This window comes from Oncorhynchus kisutch, linkage group LG9 (assembly GCF_002021735.2).
Source record: "Oncorhynchus kisutch isolate 150728-3 linkage group LG9, Okis_V2, whole genome shotgun sequence".
In the NCBI taxonomy this organism is placed as follows: Eukaryota; Metazoa; Chordata; class Actinopteri; order Salmoniformes; family Salmonidae; genus Oncorhynchus; species Oncorhynchus kisutch.
In genome coordinates, this window is record NC_034182.2 from 20,867,567 (window position 1) to 20,881,299 (window position 13,733).

Genomic DNA, 13,733 nt, shown 5'->3' on the forward strand with positions numbered 1-13,733 from the left:
CAGAAGAGGCAGATGGAGCAGATGAACGGACCACAGATGGCTGAGTGTCAGCAGGGGCCACCGTTTACAGGTACGGTCAAACAGTGGTGAAAAAAGTACTCTTGTTGTCATTGAGTAAAAGTAAAGATACCTGAATAGAAAATGACTCAAGTAAAAATGAAAGTCACCCAGTAAAATACTACTTGAGTAAAAGTCAAAAAGTATTTGGTTTTAAAGTATGCTTGAGTATCATTAAGTAAATGTAATATACTACCTATGTGTCAAAAATAAAAGTATAAATCATTTCAAATTCCTTCTGTTAAGCAAAAGGGGCTATCTTCTCCAAACTAAGTGTGTGTGTTTAGTGAGTCCGCCAGATCAGAGGCAGTAGGGATGACCAGGGATGTTCTCTTGATAAGTGTATGAATTGGATCATTTTCCGGTCTTGCTAAGCATTCAGGACAGTACTTTTAGGTGTCAGGGAAAATGTATGGATTCCAGTAACAATCTTGGCTTTCAATACCACCAGAACACAGGCAGCGTTCCAACTCAACATGAAATGAAATCAGAAGTATGGATGTTCTCAGCCTTACTCTCTTCTCCAACCCTGTCTCCCCTCTCTAGGCGGTGGTCGGCCTCTCCCCCCAGATTGTGGTGGTGGCTACCCCATGGGCGGTCCACAGCTATCCCACGGAGGTCCCCTCCCTTCTGGGCCCGGCCGCCTCTCCCTTCCCCCTGGCCATCCAGGCCACCCCGGACACCCAGGATCTCTCACCCAAGTGGGCCGTCCAATAGGAGGCTTCATGGGTGGGCCTCCAGGTTCCAAGCAGTCCCTCTACCACCCTCCACAGGTAAGATAGACTTTGCGCATTGGCCCTGCATAGCAGAAACTTGTCTATCTCAAACAAGCCAGTAATTGTTGTGTTTTTTTATGTGTGTTTCCCTTGCACTCTCCTGACTTTCCTTGCTGTTGTCCTCAGGTGGGTGAGTTTGTTGGTGCCGGTGGTATGCCAATGAGACAACCACAGTTACCGCACGGCATGATGGGAATGGGCGGTCTGGCTGGTCCTCCAAGGCCAGGGATGCAGCAGCAGGTGTCCAGGACAGGGATGACAATAGGGGGGTCGGGGCCCGGGTCGGGGTTACCACCTGGTCACCCACAGCATCTACGCCAGGCTCTGCATCATGGTGGTGGAGGGGCGCCACTCCCACGAATGATGTTCACCGCCCAGCAAGCTCATCAACAACAACAACAACAACAGACTGCAATGTGGCCTCCGCAGCAACAGGGGGGGATAGTGAACGCCCTGCAGCAGTGCATGCCTTGCGGTGACTCCCACATGGACCAGTCGGCCAATCACCAGCAGCCGCGTGGGCATGTTTTTCCTGGAGGGGGCGGGGCCTCAAACGGAAGTTGCGGTCAGAACCCTAACGCCCAGTTTACCCAGCAGGCATTGCGGTCGGGGATGCCCGGGGGCGGTGGCGGTGGGAACAATTTCGCCCCCCACCAAGGACCTCCGTCGTTACCCTCCAACCAGGGGGTCGGGGTGCCTTCCTTACCTAGCAGACTGATGCAGAAGCTGGGTGTCTCCGTGGCAGGGCAGCCCCTACCCTCCATGGTCCACCAGGGGCTCCAGGCCGGTATGCGACCCAGGGGACCCCTCTCTGCCCTGGCCGGGATGAAGCCCGGTCCTCTTGGTATGATCCACCCAGGCCACGGCATGGCCCCACCAAGCTACCCTGCCTCTGGGGCCGCCATCGCAAAACACCCGCATTCTCATCCACACCAACATCAACACCCCCATGGGCCTGGATATGGACCAGGACAGGGGAACCCCGGACACAAGCTACCTCCATATGAATACAGTCAGCATGGGCAGAGCAATGGGGGGATGGGGGGTAGGCCGGGAGGAGGTGGAGGAGGAGGGGAGGTAGACTTTATTGACACTCTGGTGGGGTCCAATGAAGACTGGCTGAACAACCTGACTATGATAGACGAGTACCTGGAGCAGAACTCATAGGAGGGGGGTCAAAGGTGAGAGATTATAGTTCAGGGGTTAGGGGTCAGTTTGTTGACCTCTCAGCTGTATAGAAGTGATGTGGTTCTGGGGTGTGACAGGGAAAGGGGTTATTACAGGCTTATGAAGGTTTATAACAAGGTGTGTACCTTTCTAGAAGCTTCTTACCTGAGTGGACGTTTTTGAATGAATGTGATTGGTTGTGTCAGAGTGATGCACTACAAAGCCAACCAATTCCCAGCCGTCCAACCCAAACTTCAAACTCCCACTATACCCAAAATGGTTCCACTCCCCCACAAGTCCGCTGTCCGATATCATCGGTTGCCATTTTGGAAAGAGGGAATGGCCCTAAACGGAACACAGGGAACATATGGATCCTCATAATGCTGGGAAACAGAAGCTGAAGCTTAACTCCAAAGAGCTAGCAGCAGAGTAGTAACCTAGCGTAGCAGGAGTAAAAGAGTGAGATGCTCCACATTCTGGTCCTGACAAGAAAAACTCCACCGACAGTACATTTTATCTTCTGCTGTTCGACCTATCCAGTAAATGTGGAGGAGGAGTGAAGATGGAGTGTCGCCTCGTTAACGTCCTAAAGCGGAAGTCACGTCACAGGCGTATTTATCTGGTTTTAGTCGGTCCGCTGAGGATGGCAGAGTAGTGGAGTCCAAACATTTTCATTGGCTGTTTCTGTGTCTGTTACTTGGACAGTGGACTAATGAAGTTATTTGAAATCCTCTCCCCTGTAGGGATTTCTCCTAACAAAGGGGATAGGTGTATAAAACACACTGTGATTGGATGAAATCAATGTCCTCCAGCATGCAATTGGTCCAATGTTTTTCAGTGCAATGTTGTGGTCTGTACTAAATTGAATTTTGTTTCAAAGTATTTTGGTGGTGATTTGGAAGCACAGCGAAAAATAAAGATTCCAGATTAACCAATCCAATTAGCTCCTGCTCTCACATAATGTATTTGAGCCAATAGAATATGAATATACAGGGAAAGACAGCCAATCCCTGATCAGTTTGGGGTAATATCTATCACTGATTGGCCAAAGGAACTACAGAGATGGTCTGCCATTGTTTCCATTGTAAATTGTGATCACTATTTTGATCGTGAACGGGGGAGTGTGGGGGCTTGTACATAGTAAACTATTTTGTAAAATATGTTTTTGGTAAACTGTATCATACACAAAAGAGAAGTACACATATTTATACTTCTTTTCTGCAGCTTAAGTCTACAGATTCCCTTTGTACATAAATTATCCCAAAATTATAAACAAACACACATAAATGCTGCAAAAAACATTGAAATTATAGCTCACAAAATAAAATCTGTTTTACACTAGAATAACCTTATTGTAATTTGTTTGAAATATGCAAGACAATACAATTAGTGTAGTTTTTTTTCCAGTAATACTGTGTATTACAATGTTAGTACATATTTGTTATGTTTTTGACATAACTCGAGTCCTGGTACCCCGATTGCCAAGGCTTCTTTTGAAAGTGGATTTTTAACATTCAAAATACACACACCATTGCAAGATACTGTTCCACACACACACACCTACACACACACACACACACACACACCCTCTCTCACTCTGGCAGTGCCCATACCTGTGAGGTCAAAGTTCATCATCTTGGTCCTTCTACTGTACTGTAATATCTTTGTTCACAGGCAATATATCCATAGACTTAGACATTGTCAACATTAAATCATCCGAAACAACAATATAACCTGTTTGATCTGTATTACCATATCACAAAGGTAAAGAACACAGCCTAACTTAAAGTGGAAGCCACTATCATAGAATCACCACACTCTATAAAGATGCATTAGTCTAGAGTCGCCTCTTCTCCTTGTCTCCTTTCCTTCATTCACACAGATTTGAAAGAAACGGACAGGTGGCTTCCGCCATACTGCTTTCACATATCCGATGTCTATCCTTTCAGATTAATGCTGATAAAGGGGAGACTAGGAAAGGAAGCGTCTGTAAATTATTAGGATGCACCCCCATTACAGTTTCCCCTACCTTTTGGACCACACAGGCTAGTGGACAATGACTTAAAAAGCCATGAAAAGAGGTTAATCTGTGATTTTATTTTTATTTATTTTTTTTGTCTTGATAATTTTTTTGGTTGATTTAAAATAATAAACTGTATAAATGGGAGAGAAAAAAAATGTTGTCTGATGTTTTTATTCCACATGGGTCTTGCCCAGTCTCTTGTTCTGGTTTTCCTCTTGTTTCGTTTTCTTAGGCTTCCTTTAGGCTTCCTTTAGGCTTCCCTTCTTTTTCCTGCCCAAAGTATTGCCTAGTTTAAATTACCATGTCTTAACAACAGCCTTCCACTCCCTCTCCTTCTCCCTTTGTCCAACATGCATCACATTGACACCCATTCCACGTCCCATAATGTTAGTGAGTAGCAGCCTCAAGATGTCATTCTAATAAGATCGACACAAAGAACCCGCAGAGCATTCTGGATTCCACACACAGAACACATACAAAGCCTTCAGAAAGTATTCATACTCCTTGATTCCCCCCCCCCCCCAAATTGTGTCACAACCGGAATTTAAAATGGATTCAATTGAGATTTTGTGTCGCCGATCTACATACTATACCCCATAATGTCAACGTGGAATTGTGTTTTTTGAAGAGTTTACAAATTCATTAAAAATGAAAAGCTGAAATGTCTTGAGTCAATAAGTGTTCAAACCTTTTGTTGTGGCAAGTCAAGTCAAGTTCAGGAGTAAAAATGTGCTTAACAAATCACATAATAAGTTGCATGGACCAGTAATAGTGTTTAACATGATTTTTAAAAGACTACCCATCTTTGTACCCCACACATACAATTATCTGTAAGGCCCTTCAGTCGAGCAGTGAATTTCAAGAACATATTCAACCATAAGGACCAGGGAGGTTTTCCAATGGTTCGCAAAGAAGGGCACCTATTGGTAGATCCGTTTTTTCAAAAGCATATTTCTGAATATACACTACCTGTCACGTTCTGACCTTTATTTCCTTTGTTTTGTCATTATTTAGTATGGTCAGGGCGTGAGTTGGGGTGGGCAGTCTATGTTTGTTTTTCACTGTGTGTTTGTGGGTGTTTGTTTCCGTGTCTGTGTTTTTCACCACACGGTACTGTTTTGGGTTTCGGTCATTCCACGTTTATTGTTTTTGTATTCAGTTGTTCATGTGTACATTTTCGTATTAAAAGAACCATGGACACTTACCACGCCGCATATTGGTCCTCTGATCCTTTTCGCCTCTCCTCTTCGGGAGAAGAGGAGGAAATCCCTTACAGAAACACCCACCAACCAAGGACCAAGCGGCGTGGCAGCAGCAACAACAACAGCGGCCAGCATCACAGGACTCCTGGACATGGGAGGAGATTTTGAACGGAGAGGGACCCTGGGCACAGGCTGGGGAAAGCAGAGCTGGTGGCAGCGAAAGCTGAGCGGCGGCGATATGAGGAGGCAGCACGGCAGTGCGACAGGTACGAGAGGCAGCCCCCCCCCAAATAATTGCTAAGCCAGGTAGCAGACTTGAGCTCACTCCTCGTGCTTATGATAAGCAGCGCCTTACTGGTCAGGCACCCTGTTATGCGGTTAAGTGCACGGTGTCGCCAGTACGTGCCCATAGCTCGGTGCGCTATAGGGCAGCCCCCCGAGAGTGTCATGCGAGTGTGGGCATCCAGCCAGGGCGTATGGTGCCTGCTCAGCGTGTCTGGTCGCCGGTACGCCGTTTCGGGCCAGGGTATCCTGCGCCGGCTCTGCGTGCTCTGTCTCCGGGGCGCTAGGAGGGTGCAGTGCGTCTTATGCCTGCGCTCCACTCATGCCGGGCAAATGTGGGAGTGGAGCCTAAGGGAGAGGTGCGCGTAGTAAGCACTAGATCTCCCGTGCTTACCCACAGCCCGGTTCAACCTGTGCCTGCACTCTGGAGGGTCCGGGCTAGAGTAGTGATCCAGCCTGGGGGAGTGGTGCCAAGGCTGCGCACTAGAGCTCCAGTGCTCCCCCACAGCCCGGTCCTTCAGGTGCCTCCTCCTAACACCAGGCCTCCTGGAGGTCTCCCAGCCCCACGCACCAGGCTGTCTCTCTGTCTCCTCCCTACATGTGGTCCCGCCTGTCCGGCACTGCCGGAGTCTCCCGCCTGTCCGGCGCACCTCAGCCCAGAGGCCCCTCAGCCCAGAGGCGCCAGAGCCCCTCAGCCCAGAGCCCCTCAGCCCAGAGGTGCCAGAGCCCCTCAGCCCAGAGGCGCCAGAGCTTCCAGTAAGGTCATTGAGAGGGGTGGCCATGGTTAGAAAGCCACGGAGGCGGACAATAAGGCGGACTAAGACGATGGTGAAGTGGGGTCCGCGTCCCGCGCCAGAGCCGCCACCGCGGACAGACGCCCACCCAGACCCTTCCCTATAGGTTAAGGTTTTGCGGCCGGAGTCTGCACTTTTGGGGGGGGGGGGGGGGGGGGTACTGTCACGTTCTGACCTTTATTTCCTTTGTTTTGTATTTAGTATGGTCAGGGCGTGAGTTGGGGAGGGCAGTCTGTTTTTCTATGATTTGGGTATTTCTATGTTTCGGCCTAGTATGGTTCTCAATCAGAGGCAGGTGTCATTAGTTGTCTCTGATTGAGAATCATACTTAGGTAGCCTGGGTTTCACTGTGTGTTTGTGTCTGTGTTTTTCACCACACGGTACTGTTTTGGGTTTCGGTCATTCCACATTTATTGTTTTTGTATTCAGTTGTTCATGTGTACGTTTACGTATTAAAAGAACCATGGACACTTACCACGCCGCATATTGGTCCTCCGACCCTTTTCGCCTCTCCTCTTCGGAAGAAGAGGAGGCAATCCCTTACACTACCGTTCAAAGGTTTGTCCTTGTTTTTGAAAGAAAAGCTAAACATTTTGTCCATTAAAATAACATAAAATGTATCAGAAATACACTGTAGATATTGTTAATGTTGTAAATGACTATTGTAGCTGGAAACGGCTGATTTTTAAGGGAATATCTACATTGGCGTACAGAGGCCCATTATCAGCAACCATCACTCCTGTGCTCCAATGGCACATTGTGTTAGCTAATCCAAGCTTATCATTTTAAAAGGCTAATTGATCATTAGAAAACCCTTTTGCAATTATGTTAGCACAGCTGAAAACTGTTCTGATTAAAGAAGGGCCTCTGTACGCCTATGTAGATATTCCATTAGAAATAAGCCCTTTCCAGCTACAATAGTAATTTACAACATTAACAATGTCTACAGTGTATTTCTGATACATTTTATGTTATTTTAATGGACAAAATGTTTAGCTTTTCTTTCAAAAACAAGGACATTTCTAAGTGACCAAAAACGTTTTCATGGTAGTATGCCTTTGAGCATTGTGCAGTTATTAATTACACTTTGGATGGTGTATCAATACACCCAGTCACTACAGATACAGGGGTCGCCGGAGAGGAAGGAAACCACTCAGGGAATTCAACATGAGGCCAATAGTTATTTTATAACAGTTAGAGTTTAATGGCTGTGATAACTGAGGATGGCTCAACAACATTGTAGTTGCTCCACAATACTAACATAAATGACAGCGTGAAAAGAAGACAGCCTGTACAGAATAAAAAATATTCCAAAACATGCAACCTTTTTGCAATAAGGCACTAAAGTAATACTGCAAAAGATGTGGCAAGAAATTAACTGTTTATCCTTGTAACGGCGTTCCTCGTTTGTCGAAAGAGAGTCGGACCGAAATGCAGCGTGGTGGTTACTCATGTCTTTAATGAAACAAATGACGATACATGAAATAACTTATAAATACAACAACAACAAAAAATTACGGAACGTGAAAACCTATCTGGTGAATACTACACAGAGACAGGAACAATCACCCACGAAATACAAAGCGAAACCCAGGCTACCTAAATATGGTTCCCATTCCGAGACAAAGAGAATCACCTGACTCTGATTGAGAACCGCCTCAGGCAGCCAAACCTATGCAACACCCCTACTCAGCCGTAATCCCAATAATACAAAAACCCCAATACGAACCACAACATATAAACCCATGTCACACCCTGGCCTGACCAAACATATAACGAAAACACAAAATACAATGACCAAGGCGTGACAATCCTGAATAGAAAAATAATACAAATCCAACACACAACATATTTTCAAACATGGTAGTGGCTGCATCATGTTATGGGTATGCTTGTCATCGACAAGGACTAGGGAGTTAAAAAAAAAAATAATAATAAACGAAATAGAGCTAATCACAGACAACATCCTACAGGTGAACTTGGATCTCTCTGCTTTCCAACAGACACTGAGACAAATTCACCTTTCAGCAGGACAATTACCTCAAATCCAAGGCCAAATATAACCTGGAGTTGCTTAGCAAGATGCCATTGAATGTTCCTAAGTGGCCTAGTTACAGTCTTGACTTACACGGGGTGTACAAAACATTAGGCTCACCTGCTCTTTTCAAGTGAAAGCTATGACCCCTTATTGATGTCAGCTGTTCAATCCACTTCAATAAGTGTAGATGAAAGGGAGGAAACAGGTTAAAGGAGGATTTTAAGCATTGAGTTAATTGAGACATGGATTGTGTATATGTGCCATTCAGAGAGTGAATGGGCAAAACAAAATATTTAAGTATCCTTTGAATGGGGTATGGAAGTAGGTGCCAGGACCACCGGTTTCAGTGTGTCAAGAACTGCAACGCTGCTGGGTTTATCACGCTAAACAGTTTCATGTGTGTATCAAGAATGGTCCACTCACCAAAGGACATTCAGCCAACTTGACACAACTGTGGGAAGCATTGAAGTCAATATGGACCGCAGTCGTGGGTGAACAAGGAGCACAGGAGGGGACCAAGCATGCACCCCCGGGAGGCCCCCGTGCCAATGAACAGATCTGACACTGCCCACCCCAACCACATGGGGGCGACCGTCAGGATGTCCAGGATCCAGCTGCAGAGGGAGGTGTTCAGTCCCAGGGTTCCCAGCTTAGTGATGAGACTTGAATGCTGAGCTCCAGCCAATGAACAGCACCCTCACTTAGGTGCTCCTTTTGTCCAAATGGGAAAGGGCAGTTTGGAGTGCAATAGAGACTGCACCATCCGTGGATCCGCTGGGGCAGCACACGAACTGTAGTGGGTCCAGGGCTTCTGGGACCATGGTGTAGATGCAAGCCATGACCAGCCCCCCAAAGCACTTCATACCTACAGACTTGAGTGCTACGGGGCGGTAGTCATTTAGGCAGGTTACCATGGCATTCTTTGGCACTATGGTGGTCTACTCCAAACATGCAGGCACTACAGACTCAGTCAGGGAGAGGCTGAAAACGCTTGCCAGTTGGTCAGCGCATGCTCTGAGTACCCGCCCCCAGCAATCCGTCTGGCCCCTTTCAAGGGTCCCACTCACATCGGCTGCGGCGAGCGTGACCACACATTTGTCCGGAACAGCCGGTACTCTCATGCAAGGCCCAGTGCCGCCTGCCCTGAAGTGAGTGTGTGTGTGTGTGTGTGTGTGTGTGTGTGTGTGTGATTTTTAGCAACCCCATTTAGTTCATAGAGATCAAGCTAACTGACATGCATCTATTTGGTTGCTTCATGGTTGCCTCCACCATTCATGGATAAAAACCTCACAGGAAATGTGAAACGTATTTCTGGTTTGTGTGTCTGTGTTACAAAGTGCAGCTGTAACCGTTCACATGTGAATAAAAAACCTCACTGGAAATGCTGATGGAAGTAGGTATACAGCAACAGCCTATCTATAGCAACACCCTAGCATTTATATATCTAAAGCGTATCAGTTCTGTTTTTCTACACTTCTCACTGGTGTGTGTGTGTGTGTGTGTGTGTGTGTGCGTGTGTGTGTGTGTGTGTGCGTGTGTGTGTGTGTGTGTGTGTGTGTGTGTGTGTGTGTGTGTGTGTGTTCAGTTATAGACCATACAGGCACCTGGTTGAGATTCCACCATCTTAGGACCGTTTGTCTAAGTCTGTAGATGTAGCCTTTATTAGGCTAACCCAGCGGGCAAAACTGGTTGAAATGACATCATAATGCATACAAAACTAGTTATAATGATGCCATTTCAACCAGTTCTGCCTATTTTGCCCGCTGTAAAAAATCCCTTTCTGACTAGGGGCTGGAGTTTTCCATTGGTCAGGAAAAACTCCTGGCTGCAACTATGTTCCGTGGTGAAGTTTCACCTAGGTAGATATTTAAGGTCAGCTTCCACTTCCCCAATCCCATTAGTTTGAAAAATGTAAAACTGACCCAATATCAGCATCTAAGGGCAACTTCACCCTACTCTCTTGTATATAATTAGGTCCATGGGTGTTTTCTGACCAGACCAGAAACAACTCCTGGCCCTACTATGACATTTACCATACAAACCTATGAATACTATGCCTACTGAACACAAACACATTACATACAATACATAGGTCTTCTCTTTTGGGTCAATACTCCTTCCTGATTATTTTGGGAGTCATGGGAGCTGCCAAGACAAAAATATTGTATGTTCCCTGATAAACTGCCAAAGGCTTTTTGCCCTGCCTGGTTTCCCAGTCTCTCAGGAAATCCAATGTATTTCATGCAACTGGACACAGTTTTGGGCACCGGCGCCGAATAGCCATCGTCCTCTTGATCCCTGGTGTCGGCAGCTTTCCGATTTTTTTATAGAATGCATCTCGTCTGTGTCTCAATAGTTATCTAGCTTCCTTTCCTTGTATCCTTTCCCGTTTCCATAGTTTCCTTTCCTTGTGTCTTCATAATGGTTCAGGTTCATGATGGTTCAGGACATGACAGGACAGGTGAAAACAGTGTGGATGAAACCAGTCCTATTAATAATCACTGAAAATAAAAGATGAGACAACCAAACCGAGCAAATTTTATAGTATAGTGACACAACCCATGTTTCAAGCAGCAGCACAAGCAGGAGCAGAAGCAGTGCCGGTTGGCTTCCTTCTTATGGCTGAGATCCCGTTAACGGGATCGATATGACGACAGCCAGTGAAAGTGCAGGGCACCAAATTCAAACAACAGATATCTCATAATTAAAATTCCTCAAACATGCAAGTATTTTACACCATTTTAAAGATACACTTCTTATTAATCCCACCACAGTGTCCGATTTCAAAAAGGCTTTACACGAAAGCATACCATGCGATTATGTTAGGTGAGTGCCAAGTCACAGAAAAACACAGCCATTTTTCCAGCCAAAGAGAGGAGTCACAAAAAGCACAAATAAAGTTTAAATGAATCACTAACCTTTGATGATCTTCATCAGATGACACTCATGGGACTTCATGTTACACAATACATGTATGTTTTGTTCGATAAAGTTCCTATTTATATCCAAAAACCTCAGTATACATTGGCGCGGTATGTTCAGTAGTTCCAAAACATCCAGTGATTTTGCAGAGAGCCACACCAATTTACAGAAATACTCATAATAAACATTGCTAATAGATACAACTGTTATGCATGGAACTTTAGATAAAGTTTTCCTTTATGCAACCGCTGTGTCAGATTTCAAGAAAGCTTTACCGAAAAAGCACACCATGCAATAATCTGAGTACAGCGCTCAGAAACCAAAACAGCCAAACAGATATCCGCCATGTTGTGTGGTCAACAGAAGTCAGAAATAGCATTATAAATATTCACTTACCTTTGATGATCTTCATCACAATGCACTCCCGGGAATCCCAGTTCCACAATACATGTTTGATTTGTTCGATGAAGTTAATCATTTATGTCCAAATATCTCCTTTTTGTTAGCGCGTTCAGCCCAGTAATCCAAATTCATGACACGCGAGCAGATGAACAGACGAAAAGTCAAAAAGTTCCGTTACAGTCCGTAAAAACATGTCAAACGAAGTATAGAATCAATCTTTAGGATGTTTTTGACATAAATCTTCAATAATGTTCCAACCGGAGAATTCCTTTGTCTGTAGAAATGCAATGGAAAGCAAGCTAACTTTCACATGAACGCGCGTGGTCAGCTCATGGCACTCAGTCAGACCTCTGACTCATTCCTTTGTCATTCCCCCCTCCTTCACAGTAGAAGCATCAAACAAGGTTCTAAAGACTGTTGACATCTAGTGGAAGCCTTATGAAGTGCAATATGACCAATATCCCACTGTATCTTCAATAGGGAATGAGTTGAAAACCTACAAACCTCAGATTTCCCACTTCCTGGTTTGATTTTTTCTTAGGTTCTTGTCTGCCATATGAGTTCTGTTATACTCACAGACATAATTCAAACAGTTTTAGAAACTCCATAGTGTTTTCTATCCAAATATACAAATACTATGCATATCTTAGCTTCTGGGACTGAGTAGCAGGCAGTTTACTCTCGGCACTTCTGGGCACCTTATTCAACCAAGCTACTCAATACTGCCCCCAGCCATAAGAAGTTAGGAGTATGTGAACATATGCTACTATTCTATCTTTTCCCTGATTAATTTCACAGCATGTAAGAGGATTTGCCAATTTGAAGACCCTGTTGACATCTGTGACTTTGCATTGACAGTGGTCTAATAGGCTAATGCCTAGGCCTATATTGGATGAGGGGTTACACTCAGGCTTCCTGTGTCTAATGTAAATATTGCTGAGTAATAGGCCTAATGGGCGAGGGGTTAGGATAAGATAAGATAGATAGGGGAAGTGTAAACTCAGATGGCCCACAACAAATCTACTGTAGGCCTGTCATATTTCAATTAGAAAACAATATAAATTGATTGTCCATCTTAAAAAATATATATTTTACCTTTTTTTAACTAGGCAAGTCAGTTAAGAACAAATGGTTATTTACAATGACGGCCTACCCCATACCAATAAACACATTAATACAAACTGAATCTACATGCCGTGTTAAAAAAATATTCATAAACCGTTATAGCTGGAAATATATTTACAAAGTACAAACCAGTGATAGCCTACAAATCCCGAAAGTCTTAGCAGGGTCCAATTTGACAATCGTCCAATCCGCGTCATGACAGCTCCGCACGTGACTCTGGGTGAAGTTCTTCCTGAGAGAGCGGTGCAAAACAGACTGACAAATCCAGGAACGGAGAATTGCAGTTTGTGTGTAAGTAATACAAATTACGATAAAAAAATACCGCGGCGAATAAATTGGGTGGACTTTTCGGCAGCTGTTGGTTGATGTTATGTTGTGCTGAGACGAGAGAAACGTTCGCCGTTGTGTTCTAAAGTAGCTGTCGGTTTGTGTTGGGCCTTCGCTATTTCCTGGTCGATGCTCGCGAGCTCATTCTATGGATGTGATGCACTGGCTCGAGTTTTGGCTTTGCGCTCTTGCTGGAATGGGGGGCAAAGTTGTAAAAGTTGTCTTATCGTGTGTTTGAAGCCTTTATTTTGGAAACATTGCTTTCAGTTGGGGGTTATTTTTTGTGTTTACAATGTTATTTGAGCCGTAATGTCTAGTATTGAAGCAGAATGTTTTTTATTTTCTTTCAGCGCAACATTGAAGCTAGTTTTGCATTCCATTTCTCCTTCACCTCACTTGATTTGGGGGGGATCGGGCTAGTCAGCAAGCAGGAATTACAAGTAAAGTCAGTTAGAATACAAAACGTTCCCGAGATGAGTAACGTTAGCGTGATATGGTTTCAATTCAAAACACTATTCGTTTCCCATATTTCTGCATTGAAAGTCTGACTTCACTTGTGACAGTCCCGTGCTAGTGCTACTTTGTTGCTACAATATTTGCCACTCACACTGACATAAA

The 13,733-nt window shown here is 44.9% G+C and overlaps 2 protein-coding genes across 5 annotated transcripts in view; both read left to right on the forward strand.

Annotated features, from left to right (window-relative positions):
- Positions 1-4,672, forward strand: part of si:ch73-211e3.1 (trithorax group protein osa) — an 86,991-nt gene extending 82,319 nt beyond the window's left edge. Inside the window, exons 4-6 of the mRNA XM_020491297.2 lie at positions 1-70; positions 604-830; positions 960-4,672. The exon at positions 1-70 is cut by the window's left edge and continues 3 nt beyond it. Coding sequence (XP_020346886.2) covers positions 1-70; positions 604-830; positions 960-2,000 — 1,338 coding nt within the window. The 3' untranslated portion in view covers positions 2,001-4,672. The remainder of the gene's footprint in view (positions 71-603; positions 831-959) is intronic.
- An 8,296-nt stretch (positions 4,673-12,968) lies between these two features.
- The window catches only part of LOC109896872 (myotubularin), a 62,785-nt gene continuing 62,020 nt past the window's right edge, over positions 12,969-13,733 (forward strand). For 2 of the 4 annotated variants that reach the window (XM_020491295.2, XM_031832089.1), the window contains exon 1: positions 12,969-13,079. In XM_020491295.2, the coding sequence (XP_020346884.2) occupies positions 12,984-13,079 (96 nt within the window). In that variant the 5' untranslated portion in view covers positions 12,969-12,983. The remainder of the gene's footprint in view (positions 13,080-13,733) is intronic. The other 2 variants (XM_020491293.2, XM_020491294.2) reach the window with 1 other exon arrangement.